The sequence below is a fragment of the Herpailurus yagouaroundi genome, unplaced genomic scaffold (genome assembly GCF_014898765.1).
Source record: "Herpailurus yagouaroundi ecotype Mexico unplaced genomic scaffold, PumYag 67525, whole genome shotgun sequence".
NCBI lineage: Eukaryota > Metazoa > Chordata > Mammalia > Carnivora > Felidae > Herpailurus > Herpailurus yagouaroundi.
In genome coordinates, this window is record NW_024420331.1 from 2,298,247 (window position 1) to 2,313,968 (window position 15,722).

Sequence of the window (15,722 nt, forward strand, 5' to 3'; positions counted from 1 at the left end):
GCATTGAGGTTACTAACAAGGCTTCCTTAAAAAAAATAAGAGTCCAGCTTCAAACAAGCAAACAAAGAAACAAACAAACAAAAAGATTTGCAAACCATTTCTTACATGAATAGAAAATACATGGTTTTTGGCAACAGCTTTCTATATGGCTATTTGTGTTTTTGCGGGAAGATGTCCACTTCAGATCCTTCACAATGACCCTTTTGGCAACTCAACTCCAGGTAATATGTTGACTTAAAAACAATATAGCCTTCTTCAAAAATTTTTCTGAAATGTAGGCTTTTGGCCCATTGAACTGCCATCTCCATAATCTGAATGTGTTTCCTATAGTGTCCGCATGCGTTTTGTGGACATGAGATAAGTTCATTGTTTCCAGTAAAACTGGGACTTTATAAAAAAATTATTAAGGGGATTTCTAAATGTCTTAATCACTAGGTAACATATGGATGACTTAATAAAACTGATACATATTGAAGCTTTCTTTGTCTATACAGAATTTTTATATGTACGTGTGTGTGTGTGTGTGTGTGTGTGTGTGTGTGTGTGTCCGTATGTCTCTTCTCCTGGGAAGGTAAGCTGGAGGTCAAGGAAAATTTCTTAGTCATTTTGAATTCCCAGCACTTACTATCACGGTTAATACAATGTAGGTGTCCAATAAATATTACTTGCATGGAATTATTTTTAAAAATAGCTTAGCAACTAAAGAATTCAGTACAGCAAATATGCAAATTCAGCCAAAATTTCACTAGGAGGTAGAAAAAGCGACTCATACTTTTATAATTATAGTTTTCACCTGTAAAAAGCATCGAGAGTGAACTGTAAGCATTTTAAAGAGTCCTAAGTGAGAATTGTACTCCAATCATTTAAACTCTAGGGCCAGGTTGAGTAACTGCTTATGTGGAAGAAAGAAAACTTTGTTTTTCTATTCTGTTTTTTAAAATAAATTGTCATGAATTATAATTTGAAAAATAGCCTTTCCTTTAAGCTTACTAAAAAACTGGACAGGGCTTCCTTTTTTGGAATAGTTAACATGCAGCGTAGGGCCTAAAAGAGACAAGATTATCCTGGGTGATCTCTCAAGGCCCTGATTCCGTTTCTGGTTTCCGTGGTATTTAGCTCCAGAAAAGAGACGTGTTCAGATGCAAACGGATATTAATCTTGGTCCCTTAAAACCAATGAAAAAAAGAGCAAACCATAAAAACAATTCTTTCGTAAGACTCTATCTGCCAGTTTGGGAAATGGGTAGCAGAGAGTATGATCCACTTTAGCCTTATAAACTTTTGTCAAAGATCTATTCATTCCCTCCGAAATTGGGCTTGGACAATGACCTTGACTCCATCCATGTCTGTGTGCGCCACCCTTTCCCTTGCGCCCAGATGCTTTCTATACTATATGCTCAGACGTCACTCCTCATCGGGGAAATACAAATCAAAACCACACTGAGATACCACCTCACGCCGGTCACAGTGGCTAAAATGAACAAATCGGAGACTATAGATGCTGGCGAGGATGTGGAGAAACGGGGACCCTCTTGCACTGTCGGTGGGAATGCAAACTGGTGCAGCCGCTCTGGAAAACAGTGTGAAGGTTCCTCGAAAAATTAAAAATAGATCTACCCTGTGACCCAGCAGTAGCACTGCTAGGAATTCACCCAAGGGATACAGGAGTGCTGATGCACAGGGGCACTTGTACCCCAATGTCTATAACAGCGCTTTCAACAATAGCCAAATGATGGAAAGAGCCTAAATGTCCATCAACTGACGAATGGATAAAGAAATTGTGGTTTATATACACAATGGAATACTACTTGACAATGAGGAAGAATGAAATGTGGCCTTTTGTAGCAACGGTGGGTGGAACTGGAGAGCGTTATGCTAAGTGAAATAAGTCAGGCAGAGAAAGACAGATACCATATGTTTTCACTCACATGTGGATCCTGAGAAACCCAACAGAAGACCAGGGGGGAGGAGAAGGGGGAAAAAAAACGTTACAGAGAGGGAAGGAGGCAAACCATAACTGACTCTTAAATACTGAGAATAAACTGAGGGTTGATGGGGGTTGGGGGGGAGGGGAAAGTGGGTGATGGGCATTGAGGAGGGCACCTGTTGGGGCTGTATGGAAACCAATTTGACAATAAATTTCATATCAAAAAAAAAAAAAAAAGAATCCCTAAGCATCCTCAATTTCCCAGAAGCACAGCTTTGAAAACAATGACAACAACAAAAACACAGACAGTATAGTGGAGACTCAAGTGCTATTACCTTTCTGGGATTTGGGCTGATTTTGAGGGTTATCATGCCTGCCCTCTTTACTTGATACTTCCTAAGCCTGAGGTCCAGGTGGTGTGGGTCAAGTTTCCATTCTAGTTCCTGATGAAAAGGAGAGAAAGGTGATCATGTCGATTTCTGGGACAGGCCCCAGCAAAGTCACGGTCCTTTGCCACATCTATGCCTTTTTTGATGTACACCTGTTTTTTCAGTGGCTACCTTAAGTCGGGGTTACTAAATGCCTAGACTGCATGTTTTCTTTGAAGGAGAGTCACGGCATAGCTTGTGTCAGAGAATGGCATTGACTGCCTGCAAGCTGCCATTTGCTCTACCGATAAATAAGCAAACAAACAAATATTTTAGAAACTTAAATCAGATTATAATCAATTGAGATACGTAGGAGTTCTTGCACTTGATCAGTAACTAGTCATTTTTTAAAATTACTGTCGTTTTTGCCGAGTGAAAAAGTACCATAATCGAGGAAATGATGTCATGGAAATGGGCATTTCTGAAGAGTCTGGAGGGATTCAACCAAATGAATAGTCCCGCTTGCGTAGAAAATGCCCTTATGTGGGGCGCCTGGGTGGCGCAGTCGGTTAAGCGGCCGACTTCAGCTCAGGTCACGATCTCGCGGTCCGTGAGTTCGAGCCCCGCGTCGGGCTCTGGGCTGATGGCTCGGAGCCTGGAGCCTGTTTCCGGTTCTGTGTCTCCCTCTCTCTCTGCCCCTCCCCCGTTCATGCTCTGTCTCTCTCTGTCCCAAAAAAATAAATAAACTTTAAAAAAAAAAAAAAAAGAAAAAGAAAATGCCCTTATGTGATACTTCTGTAGAAATTTCAGCTATTCAGAAGCCATCAGAAAATCGGAGAGCAAATGCAGCCAAACCGAACATTTGCTAACACCTGCTATTATATTAAGGTTTTCTATTTTGCACAAAGGAGACTCATCCCATTCATTCAGGGTCTGTTTCTCTCTTTATAACGGCAGATGCCAGATATGATTCTAAGCCCTTTATATGCATTAATTGAATCGTTGCATAACTTTTCAGGTGGATACTCATACTCCTTTTGCAGATGTGAAATTTAATTCTGGAGTGATTCTAAATAGCTCAATTACCCTGTTTTTAAGCTCACAGAGAGGTAGAAACAATAAATTAAGCTAGGGGTTGGACTCACTTAGGAGGCAGACACACCGACAGAAGCGACAAAGAAGGTACAGGAGTCTTTTGCAAACAGATGCAGAGCAAAATCCCACCAAGGGCACAAAGACGTGATGATGCAAATCAGCAATAATTAGCCTCTCACCATGATTCTCTCAAATTAGTCTGGAAATTCAGGATACCATTTATAAGGTATAGAACTGATAAATGGGATGTATGGATTCATAATTATATTTATAAATGGATTTGTAATTATAGATGTTATCTCTTCTAACTAAAAAACCCTGGAAAACCAACCAAAAAGGGCTTATACCTAATGCATCATGTGGCAAGACCATAAAATATGTCTACAAAAAGATACCCATTTCCTATATAAGAGCAATAATCAGTTATATACCATCACAATAAAATAATTCACTCATACTAATACCAAAAATATACCCAGAATATCTGTAATAAGAAACCAAGAAAGTTCTGTAAAGAAAACGGCAAAGCTCTACCAACAAATCTAAAACGTGACTTAAACAAATTAAGATGTTTACTTTGGTTCTGGATGAAAGAAATAATGTTATAAAGATTGAAATTCTTTCCAATGTAATTATACGTCGTACTAGTCAGAACCTTTTCAGTGGCAAGAGAGAGGAACCCAGATAAAACTCGATCAGCAAAGCACCACCACCCCCCTCCCCCAATCCCATTTACATACGGAAGTCTCAGTATTGTATCTAAATTCAGGCACTACTGGATCCAGGAATCAAATGATGGCATGAGAGCACGAGCCTGTTTGGTGGCTTTCCTCTCAGACCAACTCTCTTCACGTGGCTGCAAAATGTCCATTGGCAGCTCCGAACCCACCATCGCCCTCATAACTGATGATCCCAAATGAAGAGAAAATGAGCCACCAATGAAAAAAATAAATGGAGATGGTGATCAGCAGTGCTGATGATTAATGGCTTGCATGGTTCAGACATTCTGTGCCCCTGAAGTACATGATACTTCTTAGGGAGTACTCCTGCCCCCCAGAATCAAACCTGAAGCGACAAAAACTCTGGCTCAGCTATGTAAAAAGAACACACACGCGCACGCACGCACACACCGAGTAAAGGCTGGACAGAAATAAACCAAAATATTCATTGTGGTTATTTCTGCATCCGTTATTTTGAAAAGTACATTACCTTTTACCTTTTTCTGCACTTTCTAGATTTTCATTGATAAGTGCTTGTGTTCATTATAATCAGTGAAACAAGAAATATCTAGTTTTACAACTGAGGGAGAGCTAAAAATTCGTATAGAATTTATGTTTAAGTAATCATTCCGAATAACAAAGAAAAGGTTACTTTTTTCATATGGAGAAGATGTGGAAATACACGCTATCACGTGACAAATTTTTCATCACACAAATGTTTAACATGGCACGCCCCTGGTGCCTGCAGAGTTAAGCTGGAGGTGCCCGCAGACCATAGAGTGGGATGAAGAACCGTTAGTGCACGCGATTGTGCTGTTACTGCTCTGCGAGTTGCAGCTGGGTGCTGGCATCCTATTCTGGGTCTACGGTGATTTCCTCCAGAGTTTCGAGCCGTAAAACCGGACTGTTGATTTTGTTTGCTTCTTTGCAGGCCTCCAGACAGTGGGGATATTCCGAGTTGGAAGCTCAAAAAAGAGAGTGAGACAAGTAAGTGAAAAGGAAAGACCGCGTCGTACGTTTCACATGACTTTCAAATGAATTACCTCATGCAAAGTTCAAGCGTATGCAAATTCATTTCTCAATATCTCTGCGGTATCCTCCCACCAATTAGAGTATAATTGACTCCCAAGAGGTAAAAGGCTCAGAAAGGTTGTGATAGAGTGAGGCTTAAACACTTGAAAGCAAAACATTTGGATGTGTCCATGGCACATACAGCCAAGCAAAACTAATTCATAAACATCTTGTGGAAATGATAAAAGCAGGAGATCCAGAGAGCACCTAAAACAGTAAGTGATAATAAGCAGAAGACTCTTGTATAGCACTTGTTTTTACTAAAATGCAATATGAATAATGCCATTGACATTCTCTTCATATAAGATGCTATTTTTGATCGTTGTACCTTCTCAAAACTAAACAATTCTTAGTAAGTTTCCGTAAAACCCTCGATCCCCAATTCATTTTGCACGTGGGGACCGCACGCACCCCTTGGTTTCCTTCAGCGCTGTGCCACATTCCCCCAACAGAAGTTTGCTACCTAGACTGTCAGGAATCGATGCCTATGATCAGGAAGGTATTTGTGCTCCTGATGGCTTCCCAAAGAGGCAAAAGCCATCCTTTGAAAAAGTAATTCATTTGTTGGCCAAGAGAAAATTAAAATGTTAAGTCTCCTCTCTTGGTTCCGACAGAAAGAAGGAACTCAGCAACTCAGAAATGGAGGCAACGGAAAGTAATTTTTAGTTGATGAAGCCGAATAAATATTTGTTCATATTAATAAAACTAACTGAAATAAATGCCTCTTTTTTTTTTTGTCAAAACAAAAGGGGCTTCCGAAAGGAGTATTGTCTTTATTTTCCATAGTCACACTAGAGACTATTGAACAGCATTTAACATTTCACAACAGGACTTGCAAGAAGGAAGATGGTATAGTAACATTTTGGGGCCGCTCATCTACGCGGACCTGGAGAACGCTTTCAAAACGTTACCTTATTGACTCCACCCACCAGCTCTGAGAGTAGCCCCTTCCTTCACCCACTTCCTTTGAGGCTTAGAGAGACTAAGACACTTAATTCAAGATCACACAGTTTGATCCGTGCTCAATTCAAGATCGGTGTTAAACCCAAGATCACACAATGTGGATTAAGCTCTTTCCGTGTTCTGGCAGCCTGCTGCGCACTAATGACAACTTGGCTGGAATCGATGAGCAATTCGGGACACTAACGCACGTTCTGCTCAGGTGGAGAGGAGGCTGCTGTCAGAAATGGTTTCTCAGTTCTATCTGGATCCATCAAAGGGGAAAAATCTCTGCAGGGAGATTCATTTAAGGATTATCCAATAACGATATAATTGTGGTTATTTAGACTTAGATTCTAGTGTGAAATATGCCTTAACTCCGCATTTTATTTTGAACATCACGTCTTAGCACCCTGCATTTTTTACTGAGAACGGTTGTCACAATATTAAGAGCTAATTAATCATTTGGGGGATTACCAGTTTATCGCCAGACTCTGTATCAGTCTGAGAGCTGAGGGTGGAAAAGGACGTTGCCTCTTTATTCCCTACCGTGCTTTGAGAGCCTGTACCGAGGCCTGGTACACGGGAGATTGAACGGATGAATGAATGATTGAACAAATAGATTCTTATGGAAGCTCACTGCATAGAGGTGATTCACGAACTCACATAATTGTTTCCACAGGAGGAAACAGTACATAAGGGAAGTTAGGCTGTCGGTCATGGAAGTAGGGTGTAGGGTTATGACTCCCTTCCTCTCGCTATTGGGTTTTCCTATTGTTGTAAATGCTAATAAACCGAGTATAATGATGAAGGCAGGAAATCCCTTTGGGAATTGTTCAACCGTTTTTTTTTGTTTTTTTTTTTTTGTTTTTTTTTTTTTGGGACAGAGAGAGACAGAGCATGAACGGGGGAGGGCAGAGAGAGGGAGACACAGAATCGGAAACAGGCTCCAGGCTCTGAGCCGTCAGCCCAGAGCCCGACACGGGGCTCGAACTCACGGACCGCGAGATCGTGACCTGGCTGAAGTCGGACGCTTAACCGACTGCGCCACCCAGGCGCCCCTGGGAATTGTTAATAAGGCTACTCTGACATCCCTGAGGCACATTTTGTTTAGTAATTGTCATCTTTCAAGCCTTAGTCACAAACGGCTTATGAGGGTTTTTTCATTTCGTTGTTTGCAAGAAAAAAAAACACCCTTGCTTTCTTGTTGAGTATTTCTGTAAAATGTCAAAATTTCAACCTAGTAGGATTGCTGACACACAAAACTGCTGTGCAATCGGTTCGTTCCTCCCTCCCACATTTACTGTTGACCTAACCCCTTAGCTCTTCCTCCCAACCTTCTGGATGGTGTTATCAAGCTTTTCTGCCTGCATCATTAACTTCAAACCTACAGATACTTTTATTTAATAATGCATGTAAATATATATATATTCTTTATTATTATTATTAATGCATTATGTATATATGTATATATGTAGTATGCATGTATGTATATATGTATTATGCATATATGTATATATGTATTATGCATATATGTATATATTGTATATATGTATATATGTATATGTATACATATATATGTATGTATATGTGTATATATGTATATATATGCATATATGTGTGTGTGTATATGTATATATATATATATATATATATATATATATATATATTCATGACTGGATGCATAGACTTTGTCGATCAAGGTGACATGTTTTCTTCTCCTTTCCTGTGTCTGCATGAGCCTAATACCACATACTGCATGTCACAGCACTTCCTTTTTTTATTTTGCTGGACACTGAACATTGAGGTATGGTGTTATAAGGCTGCCACTTGAACCATTATTTTTCCAGTTACGTGAGGAATTTGACCGCGGGGTCGATGTCTCTCTGGAGGAAGAGCACAGTGTCCATGATGTGGCTGCCCTGTTGAAGGAGTTCCTGAGGGACATGCCGGACCCCCTTCTCACCAGGGAGCTGTACACGGCCTTCATCAATACTCTCTGTGCGTAACACACACATTTGCAGGAATGTGTCCCGGGAGTCCTGGGATGTCCAACTCACTCATCAAACCGTGTGCATGCGTTTCCCAGTACCTCCTTTTGTTCTTATTTATTGGTCTCTAATGAGTGGGCTATTTGGGGGAATTTTGTGAGATTTCCCCTGGGGACAGTTAGCAAGAAGAAAGTTGCGATAGAACAAAGAAGAATTTGGGATGCTTTCAAATGACCCCAGCTCAGTAGAGAGTGCTATATATTGATGCTTTGAAGTAACAGCAAGAGTTCCCGTTGAGTCTGTGCCTAAAAATGAGTTCGCATTACTGGTAGGAGGAAGGAGGGGGCCACAGAAACCCAGAGTGAGAAAAGGCAGCAGGCGACATTCCAGGGAAAGCAGGATGCCATAGTCCAGTGCCGGAATTTTCAATATGGCTGCCCCGGGGCTATAGATGCAGATCCCGTGGAGGCGTAAAGGAAGAGAGGGAGGAGGGACAGGCCAGAGCTGTGTCAGCCTCCATACATTTCTTCCTCCAACGCTACCATTAAAATAGGATCACAAAAGAGAGAGAAGACACTCATTGTTCCATGTCTTGGTTACTGCCAACAAAAAGGCAATTCCTTGTGCATTGCTCGACGGAAAAGGGCCTCACATCTGCTATAAACTCAACATGGAGAGTGTTCGCCGATTCCCAGTCATCGTTAGTAAATATTTACTGAAAACGAGAGCCTGCGATCCCCAAAGTCAATGATGGGTAATGCCAGGGAAAGGAGGGAGAAGAAAGTAAGCGAAATTAAGTTATCTTTCTACCATGGACTAGAATGCTTTCTCTCGATGTTGCAGCTCCCTGGGTCTGGTTTATCTTTACGGCCTTCATAGATCCTCGTGCTCAATTGCTAAGCCAGGGCTCCCATTGGGTGGAGTGGAATGTGACTTGCCTTGCTAATCCCTTTTGGAAAGCCGTCAGGAGGGGCCTCTTCTCCGGGCCCCAATGGTGGGAGCTCCCCCTTTAACTGACTTAGAATGCCTCCTTTTGCCTTGCTTAGTGTTGGAGCCAGAGGAACAACTGGGTACCTTGCAGCTTCTCATCTACCTTCTACCTCCCTGCAACTGCGACACGCTCCACCGACTCCTCCAGTTCCTCTCCATGGTGGCCAGGCACGCCAACGACAACGTCAGCAAAGATGGGCAAGAGGTAGGCACCCCGCCCCCCGCCGCTGCCCTGCATGCTGGGACTCGTCCTTTGTCCCCTTGCAGAAGAGTGGGCATCAGTTCGGTTAAGTGTTTCACCTGGAGGAAAGGACGCCTGCCCTTTCCTGCCCTAGCTGTCCATGTAGAACGAGAACTAGTGTTTTCTCCGGCGGGACAGTTCCTAAGAGCGCACGGGCCCTTAACCTCCTGTGTTTCAAGACGGCTTCCAAACGAGGCTGTCATTTCCCTGACGGTGCTTTGCTCAAGACCTTGAATCTCCGTTGGTATGAAGAAGACAAACAAATGAGCTACGGAGGGGCTTAGGATCATGAACAACACGGAGCCAGGGGGATGGGGGAAGATTGCTGTCTTTGTAATTAATTCGATCTGCTTCTTTCACTTGAGGCCCAAATATGAGGCCACGTTATTCTTCCAGTTTGTCCCTCAAGCTCCCATCTGCCCGATAGTTACAAGTCTGGTATCCTTTCTCTCCTTAAACCGTCCTGCCAAGACAGGCCGGCTCAGTGCAACGGAGGGTCAGTCCTGCTTCCAAACCAGGTGAAGGAACTGCCCTTGGGATGTTCTTGTTGAGCCCGGTCCCCACTCGGGCCCTAGTGTGACCCCACCCTCGGCCCATTTGAAGTCCTGGGCTCTGGTTCTCTTTGGTCACACTCATATGCTTCGAGGTGTTTTTTGGTTTCACCCTTGGGCAAAGGAGATGCCGGCTTCAATTTCAGGTGACCATTTAGCCAGCATCCTGTTTAATCTTGACCTTACCAAGAGATCTGTTTCCCTTTTGGATACCATGCCGTCATACTTCTGGACCTTGGATTCCCCAGGTGATCTCAGACCCTTTACTACGCTGACACTCGTTACAAATCAGATGAGAAGAGGCCAAAGGCATTCCAAATTTATTTAAACACAGAAACTTTTCTCTTCAATCCTTGTTAAGCAGAACTCAGCTCCATCATGGATTCTGTTCTGTTTGTCAAATTTCTTTGCTAAAAATATATATGTTTTCACTTTAATCCAGAACGACAATTTTGCAGTTCTTATCTTCAACCTTCCGGTTGGCGTAAGGACGGAACTTTCCTGAGTTAGCCATTTATCTCTATAGTAGTGATAGTTAGTGAACCCTCTGCTGACTTTAGGCTTCATAATATGGCACTGACACCTGATTTCAGCAGACACAGCTCTTCTGGGGATATGCTGTAATTCTCATAATTGTTAAGTAGTTATATTACCCGTCTGGGTGTCGTCCTTTATCAGCTACTGATGTAACAGAAACCGTAGACTCCTCTGCCTAATCATTGGGTAGAGGCAGGACCCTGTCTGTGTGATTAAGGAGGCAGCGAGGAAAGCAGAAAGTCCAATTGAAGTCACTCTTGCGTTTTTTAGAATTCATTTTCAGACGCTCCGTCCAAGGGCGGAACAGGCCTCCATTACTTATGCCCGAAAGTAGAAAATACTCCTAGACAGGTCCCAATGAAACTTAGCATGTTTCCATTGATGTATCTCCCACCTCGTGCTGGCTGTGCTCCAGGGGCTCCATACGTTACAGCGCATCCTCCCCTATGCAAGACAGATATAGTTGCCTCCGTGTTTCAGAGGTAGAAACTGGGGCCTAGAGGGGCTAAGTAACTTACCTCGTGGCCCACAGGGAGCTCCACTTACGGTTGTGCACGCTGCTTACTTGTGCATTTCATAACTCTGGGGGAGGGCACTGTGCACCCCACAGTCGCTGTGGATTTGCAGAGTTGGTAAGACAATAGCCCAGAAGATGGCACGAAAATATCTTGAGGAAGGGGCTCCTTCTTCCAATTCACGCAAAGTTGTCATATTGAAGAGGGGGCGGGGTGGTCCAGTGACTAGTAGTTACAGCGGTGGCTCAAACCCAAAGTGGTCTAGCTTACTAAGAGCAGAAATCTAGAATAGAAATTAGGAAGAACCCTCCCCTGGGGGTCTAGTTCAGGGTCTTCCAGCTCCCGTGCGATTGATGTTTGGGAGCAGGGAATTGTTGTAGGGGCTACCCTGTAAATTCTGGAATGCTTAGTAGCATCTCTGGCCTCAGCCCACCTGATGCCGGTAGCAGCTCCCCGCCATGCCCCAGGTGTGACCAACCGAAAGCATCTCTAGACATTACCAAGGATCCTGTGGGGGCCGGGAGAGGGGGGAAAAGTCACCCCTGGTTGAGAACACTCGGTAGCTTTTATAACTAAGTGACCATGTGTTCTTGGAGAAATCTATTAACCTTCCTAAACCTGAGTTCTGAGCTTTGGGGATAAAATTTCTTCAACCGGCACCGCACAGCGGTTGAGAAGAGTGGTTTACTCTAAGGAATATGCAGATATCCCAGTAACAGCAAGGTTGTACAGGGAGTCAAGAGTTTGCAAGAGTTTCTAGACACCCTTGGCCTAAACCTTGAATCAAAACGAAGGGCTAGGAATCAAACGTTAAAGCAGCAGGGGAAATATGAGGAGAGTGTTGTTTCTGTGAATTGGTTCGAAGTCGCGGGAAAACAGGTGGCCCACGCAGCCATCTTAGATTCGAGTAAAGGCCATAGAGTGGGAAGGTCCTGGTGAGGTTTGAGGGGAAATTGGGCTGTGTTTGTAGAGTGCTGAATGCCTTTGTAAGGGAATAGGTGCTTAATTCTTTTAAGCCCTGAATCTCTGGAAGGATTCCACTAAGGTAGTATCACCCACGCTGTAGATTGGTTAGAGGCAGGGAGAGAGCGAGTGGGGAGGCTTTTGTATAAATAGCAATATGGAAACCAGCAGTTCACGTTGTAAATGGCTCCACGTAACAGTGGCCTTGGCATTTGAATCGCGTACGTCCTGAGCACCTATCTGAGTTCCTCTAAACGAGTGAGTGTTGTTCAGCAATTTTCGTATTACTCTTCCTCGGATGCCGTGGCCTCTGGGAGGTGGCGGAGGCAAGGACACAAGGCAAAGAGAGAATTAGGGAATGCAGTGAGGACTCACTCCGGAGCTGCAGAGAAAAAGTGGCGAGTGTGGTCCAGAAAAGTTAAGAGGGGCATCACCGAGGAGACTGAGTTTAAACCGCGCATCAGCAGGCGTGTAGGGATCGAATGTCAGCTCCGCTCAGGGATGGGAATTAGCGAAAAGCCCCTCTGGTCGAAGTAGGAGTGGACGGAGAGGAACTAGAGAGAGGTTGTTGGCTTAATGTTTGGTGGTAGAGAATACAGGCCGAGCGCAGTGGAGGGAGGCAAAAATCAAACTGTAAACTACCGCCAAGAAACAAAGCAGTTTTCGACTTTTCCTCTTCCCTGTTTGGTGGTTTGGGTTAGGTGCGTTATCTATTTGTTGGATAGTTGTTATGGCTCGGAGCATGAAGAAGGGGGGCCAGCACATCTAGAAGCTTGGAGGCTCACACAGGGTCTAGCCAGCGCCTTGCCACATGAACTTGTTTCTGTAAAACAGAGGAAGAGGGAAATGTACAGAGTTGGGTGGGGGAGGTCATTTTTCTCCTCGATAAAATGAACATAATATTTCCTTTCGAACTGGCACCTAAAATTTACTGCATCCCTAACTGCTAGGATCTTACAGATTTTGAAAAGACGGACCTGGGGAAAACTGTTGGCTCGTCCATCAGTGCTTTTCTTGGGGAAAAGAATGGTATTTTACCAAATCAGGGTGTTTAGCTATCAGTGTTTGCTTTGTTTCATTCCATTTTGTTTACTATCTGCTTTGCTCCTTGGGGAGAAGAGAAATTCCCAAATGTACGAAAGATTTCATTTCTTTTAGAAAGAATATTGCAGGAACATAACTGAGGCCTCTTGAGCCGTGGGTTCCCAGGTTGTCCAGGAACCCTCCGGTATCGCACGGAAAATGTGGTATAACCATGCACCGTTTGGGTGAGAGAGTCCATGGCTGGCCTCATTTCTTCAAAGAGTCTACGAGGCACAAAAGGAGTCATGAGCCACCAACATAAAGCTGACATTAGTGATCTTTGAGGAGGTGCATACCTCTACAAAGAGGGAGGTTGGCTTTGGAACCGGAGCAGGCCCACTGCCTCGCTCTCCCTATCCTGAGTCCAGCTCCCCCGACCCTTTAAACCTAGTGTTCCCATTGCCCCATATTCTGTGACAGGGGCCGGGGGCCACCATGCAAGGGTGACGGGTGGGAGGCGCAGGGTCGGGACAAAGATGCAGGGTAGCTTCTCGGGTCTGGGCTCCGGGCATCACTTCCCTGTCTGTCGAAAAAGGACAACAGCCCAGCTGCTTCATGAGCTTATAGTGCAAAAGAATTGAAACAGCCCGTGGGAAGTTCCTGCTCCGGTGACTGTACGTGCCAAACTTGTAATACATGTGAGCGAGTCATATTCTGTTTAGAAACGATCTAGGATGCTTATTGGGTAAAGAGAAAATTGTTCCTTTAATTGGCTGGCTAATCATTAACTAGCGAACTGCCCCCAAGCGCACATGGTTATGACCTGGACATATGGATACGTAGGTGCTGACACACGAGCACAAGAGTGAAGGCTGTCTGTGAACAGTCTCCTTTCCAGGTTCAAAAGCAGTAAACCAAAGACAGATCAAAACAGAACAAAAATGCGTTAACAAGCCCCAGCAGCATGGTCTGCAGCTGGGATCTATGTACAATTTTACAGACGGATTGAATTGCATTCCCAGAATAGCAACAGGAGAAGAAGGTAACGGAAACCGAGTTCTGGATCGTCCTTGTACTAAACATTCTTTTAAAAGAAAACAAAATCTTCTATTTGTTAATGTTAAAAAAAAAATCAGGGAAAACCCTGATAGGACTTTAAGAGGAGGGGAGGGGAGGCCCTCGAGATGCCTGAGCTCTCAAGGGATGAATTTGAAAATGACACCTATTTCAGTTTATCCTTAGCGATAAACTTCCAGGAAGAGAAATGAAAAATAAAGGGAAAAAACATGGCAGGGTTTGTATGAATGAAATAAAACAGAGACAAAATAGTTGAACCGTCCTACACAAAGAGCACTTCCTTGAAAATTCCCAGTGTTGACCATTCAAAAGCATTTCACTTGGCAGGAAACCTGAAAACAGGCTCCCCTTCCAAAAATAGCACCCACTGTGTGCCACTCGGGGCCACGCGGGGATGGCAGGGCCGGGTAGCCGCAAGCTCGGGGCTCCCCAGGACAAGGGTCAGACCAGGAGTCTCTCTCGTGACTGTGAACCCGGACTCTTGAATTCTGCTCTGTGTGCCCGGGTGCCCCTCGAAGGTTGGGCACATCTTCCCAGGCTGAGCAGCCATGGTTCCCGGATGTATCCCTGCATTGCTCGATTTTCAACTCGTATCAACAAGAGAAATAAACATGTGCCTGGGTCGGTGGCTCTCGCTCAAGGGCAGTTTAGCCCCCCGGGGGACTCGCAGCAATGGCCTTGCCTGCCTCTCCTGCAGCGCCCTTTGCCGCACTGGCATGCCTCGATGTGTTTTATGTGTTTCTGTTTTCGCATCCAGCGTTCTCCCTGCAGTGGAATTGTCCCTTGCCCCAGCCCCTCCACTTCTTCCTTCATGGTTTTGTGCAAATATTGCCACCTCTTTGGAGTGTCGCTGGGGCCTCCAGAGCTGATAGCTTCATACTTTGTACTTACCACTTGGGCCTGATATGTCTGTTTCCCCTCTAGAAAGTGAACTCTTTAAAAGAAGGACTGTAGTGTCATCATTGTTGAACATTGTTTAAATAGTGAGAATCCATGAAAACTGTATAGCCTATGGTAGGTGCTTAGTGGGTGATTTAATAGAGAGATGATGAATGGATGGATGCAGGGATGGATGCAGGGATAGATGGAGGGCTGGCTGGTGGATAGATGGATGGATGGTTGGTTAGATGGATGGATGGACGGACATCAGTAGTTTTTAAAAGCAGACAGGGTAGACATTTATAGAGTGCCGGTTTCACAACGAATACCTTAGAGACGTAAAATTGTGCTTAATATGCTATTGAAATGACCAGGGAGCTATGAGAGTCAATCCAAGATACGAAGCAAAAGGAAAATGACAGTGCTCCTCACGGATTCTTCCAGGAATGATACAGTCCTTGCAGAAAAGAAAGGGGAAAAGGTTCCTTCGATTACCGAACCACCCAGCAGTTTGAAAAGCAAAAATAACACCAATCCTTGTATTCCCCGCTCTTGTAGGTCACTGGGAACAAAATGACATCTCTAAACTTGGCCACCATATTTGGACCCAACCTGCTGCACAAGCAGAAATCCTCAGACAAAGAATTCTCGGTCCAGAGTTCAGCCCGGGCTGAGGAGAGCACAGCCATCATCGCTGTGGTACAGAAGATGATTGAAAATTATGAAGCCCTGTTCATGGTAAGTGGCTCTTCTTTTGCACGACATCTCAGTAAATGGCCTATTAATTCTCTTTAGTGGCATAATGAGACCCATGCACACCGTGTTCTGCTCTAGAGT

General features: G+C 44.1%; 1 protein-coding gene across 2 annotated transcripts in view; it reads left to right on the plus strand.

Annotated features, from left to right (window-relative positions):
* ARHGAP6 (Rho GTPase activating protein 6) overlaps positions 1-15,722 on the plus strand; it is a 457,219-nt gene that overhangs the window by 410,541 nt on the left and 30,956 nt on the right. For both annotated transcript variants that reach the window (XM_040467630.1, XM_040467631.1), the window contains exons 6-9: positions 5,040-5,095; positions 7,969-8,119; positions 9,156-9,304; positions 15,444-15,623. In XM_040467630.1, coding sequence (XP_040323564.1) covers positions 5,040-5,095; positions 7,969-8,119; positions 9,156-9,304; positions 15,444-15,623 — 536 coding nt within the window. The remainder of the gene's footprint in view (positions 1-5,039; positions 5,096-7,968; positions 8,120-9,155; positions 9,305-15,443; positions 15,624-15,722) is intronic.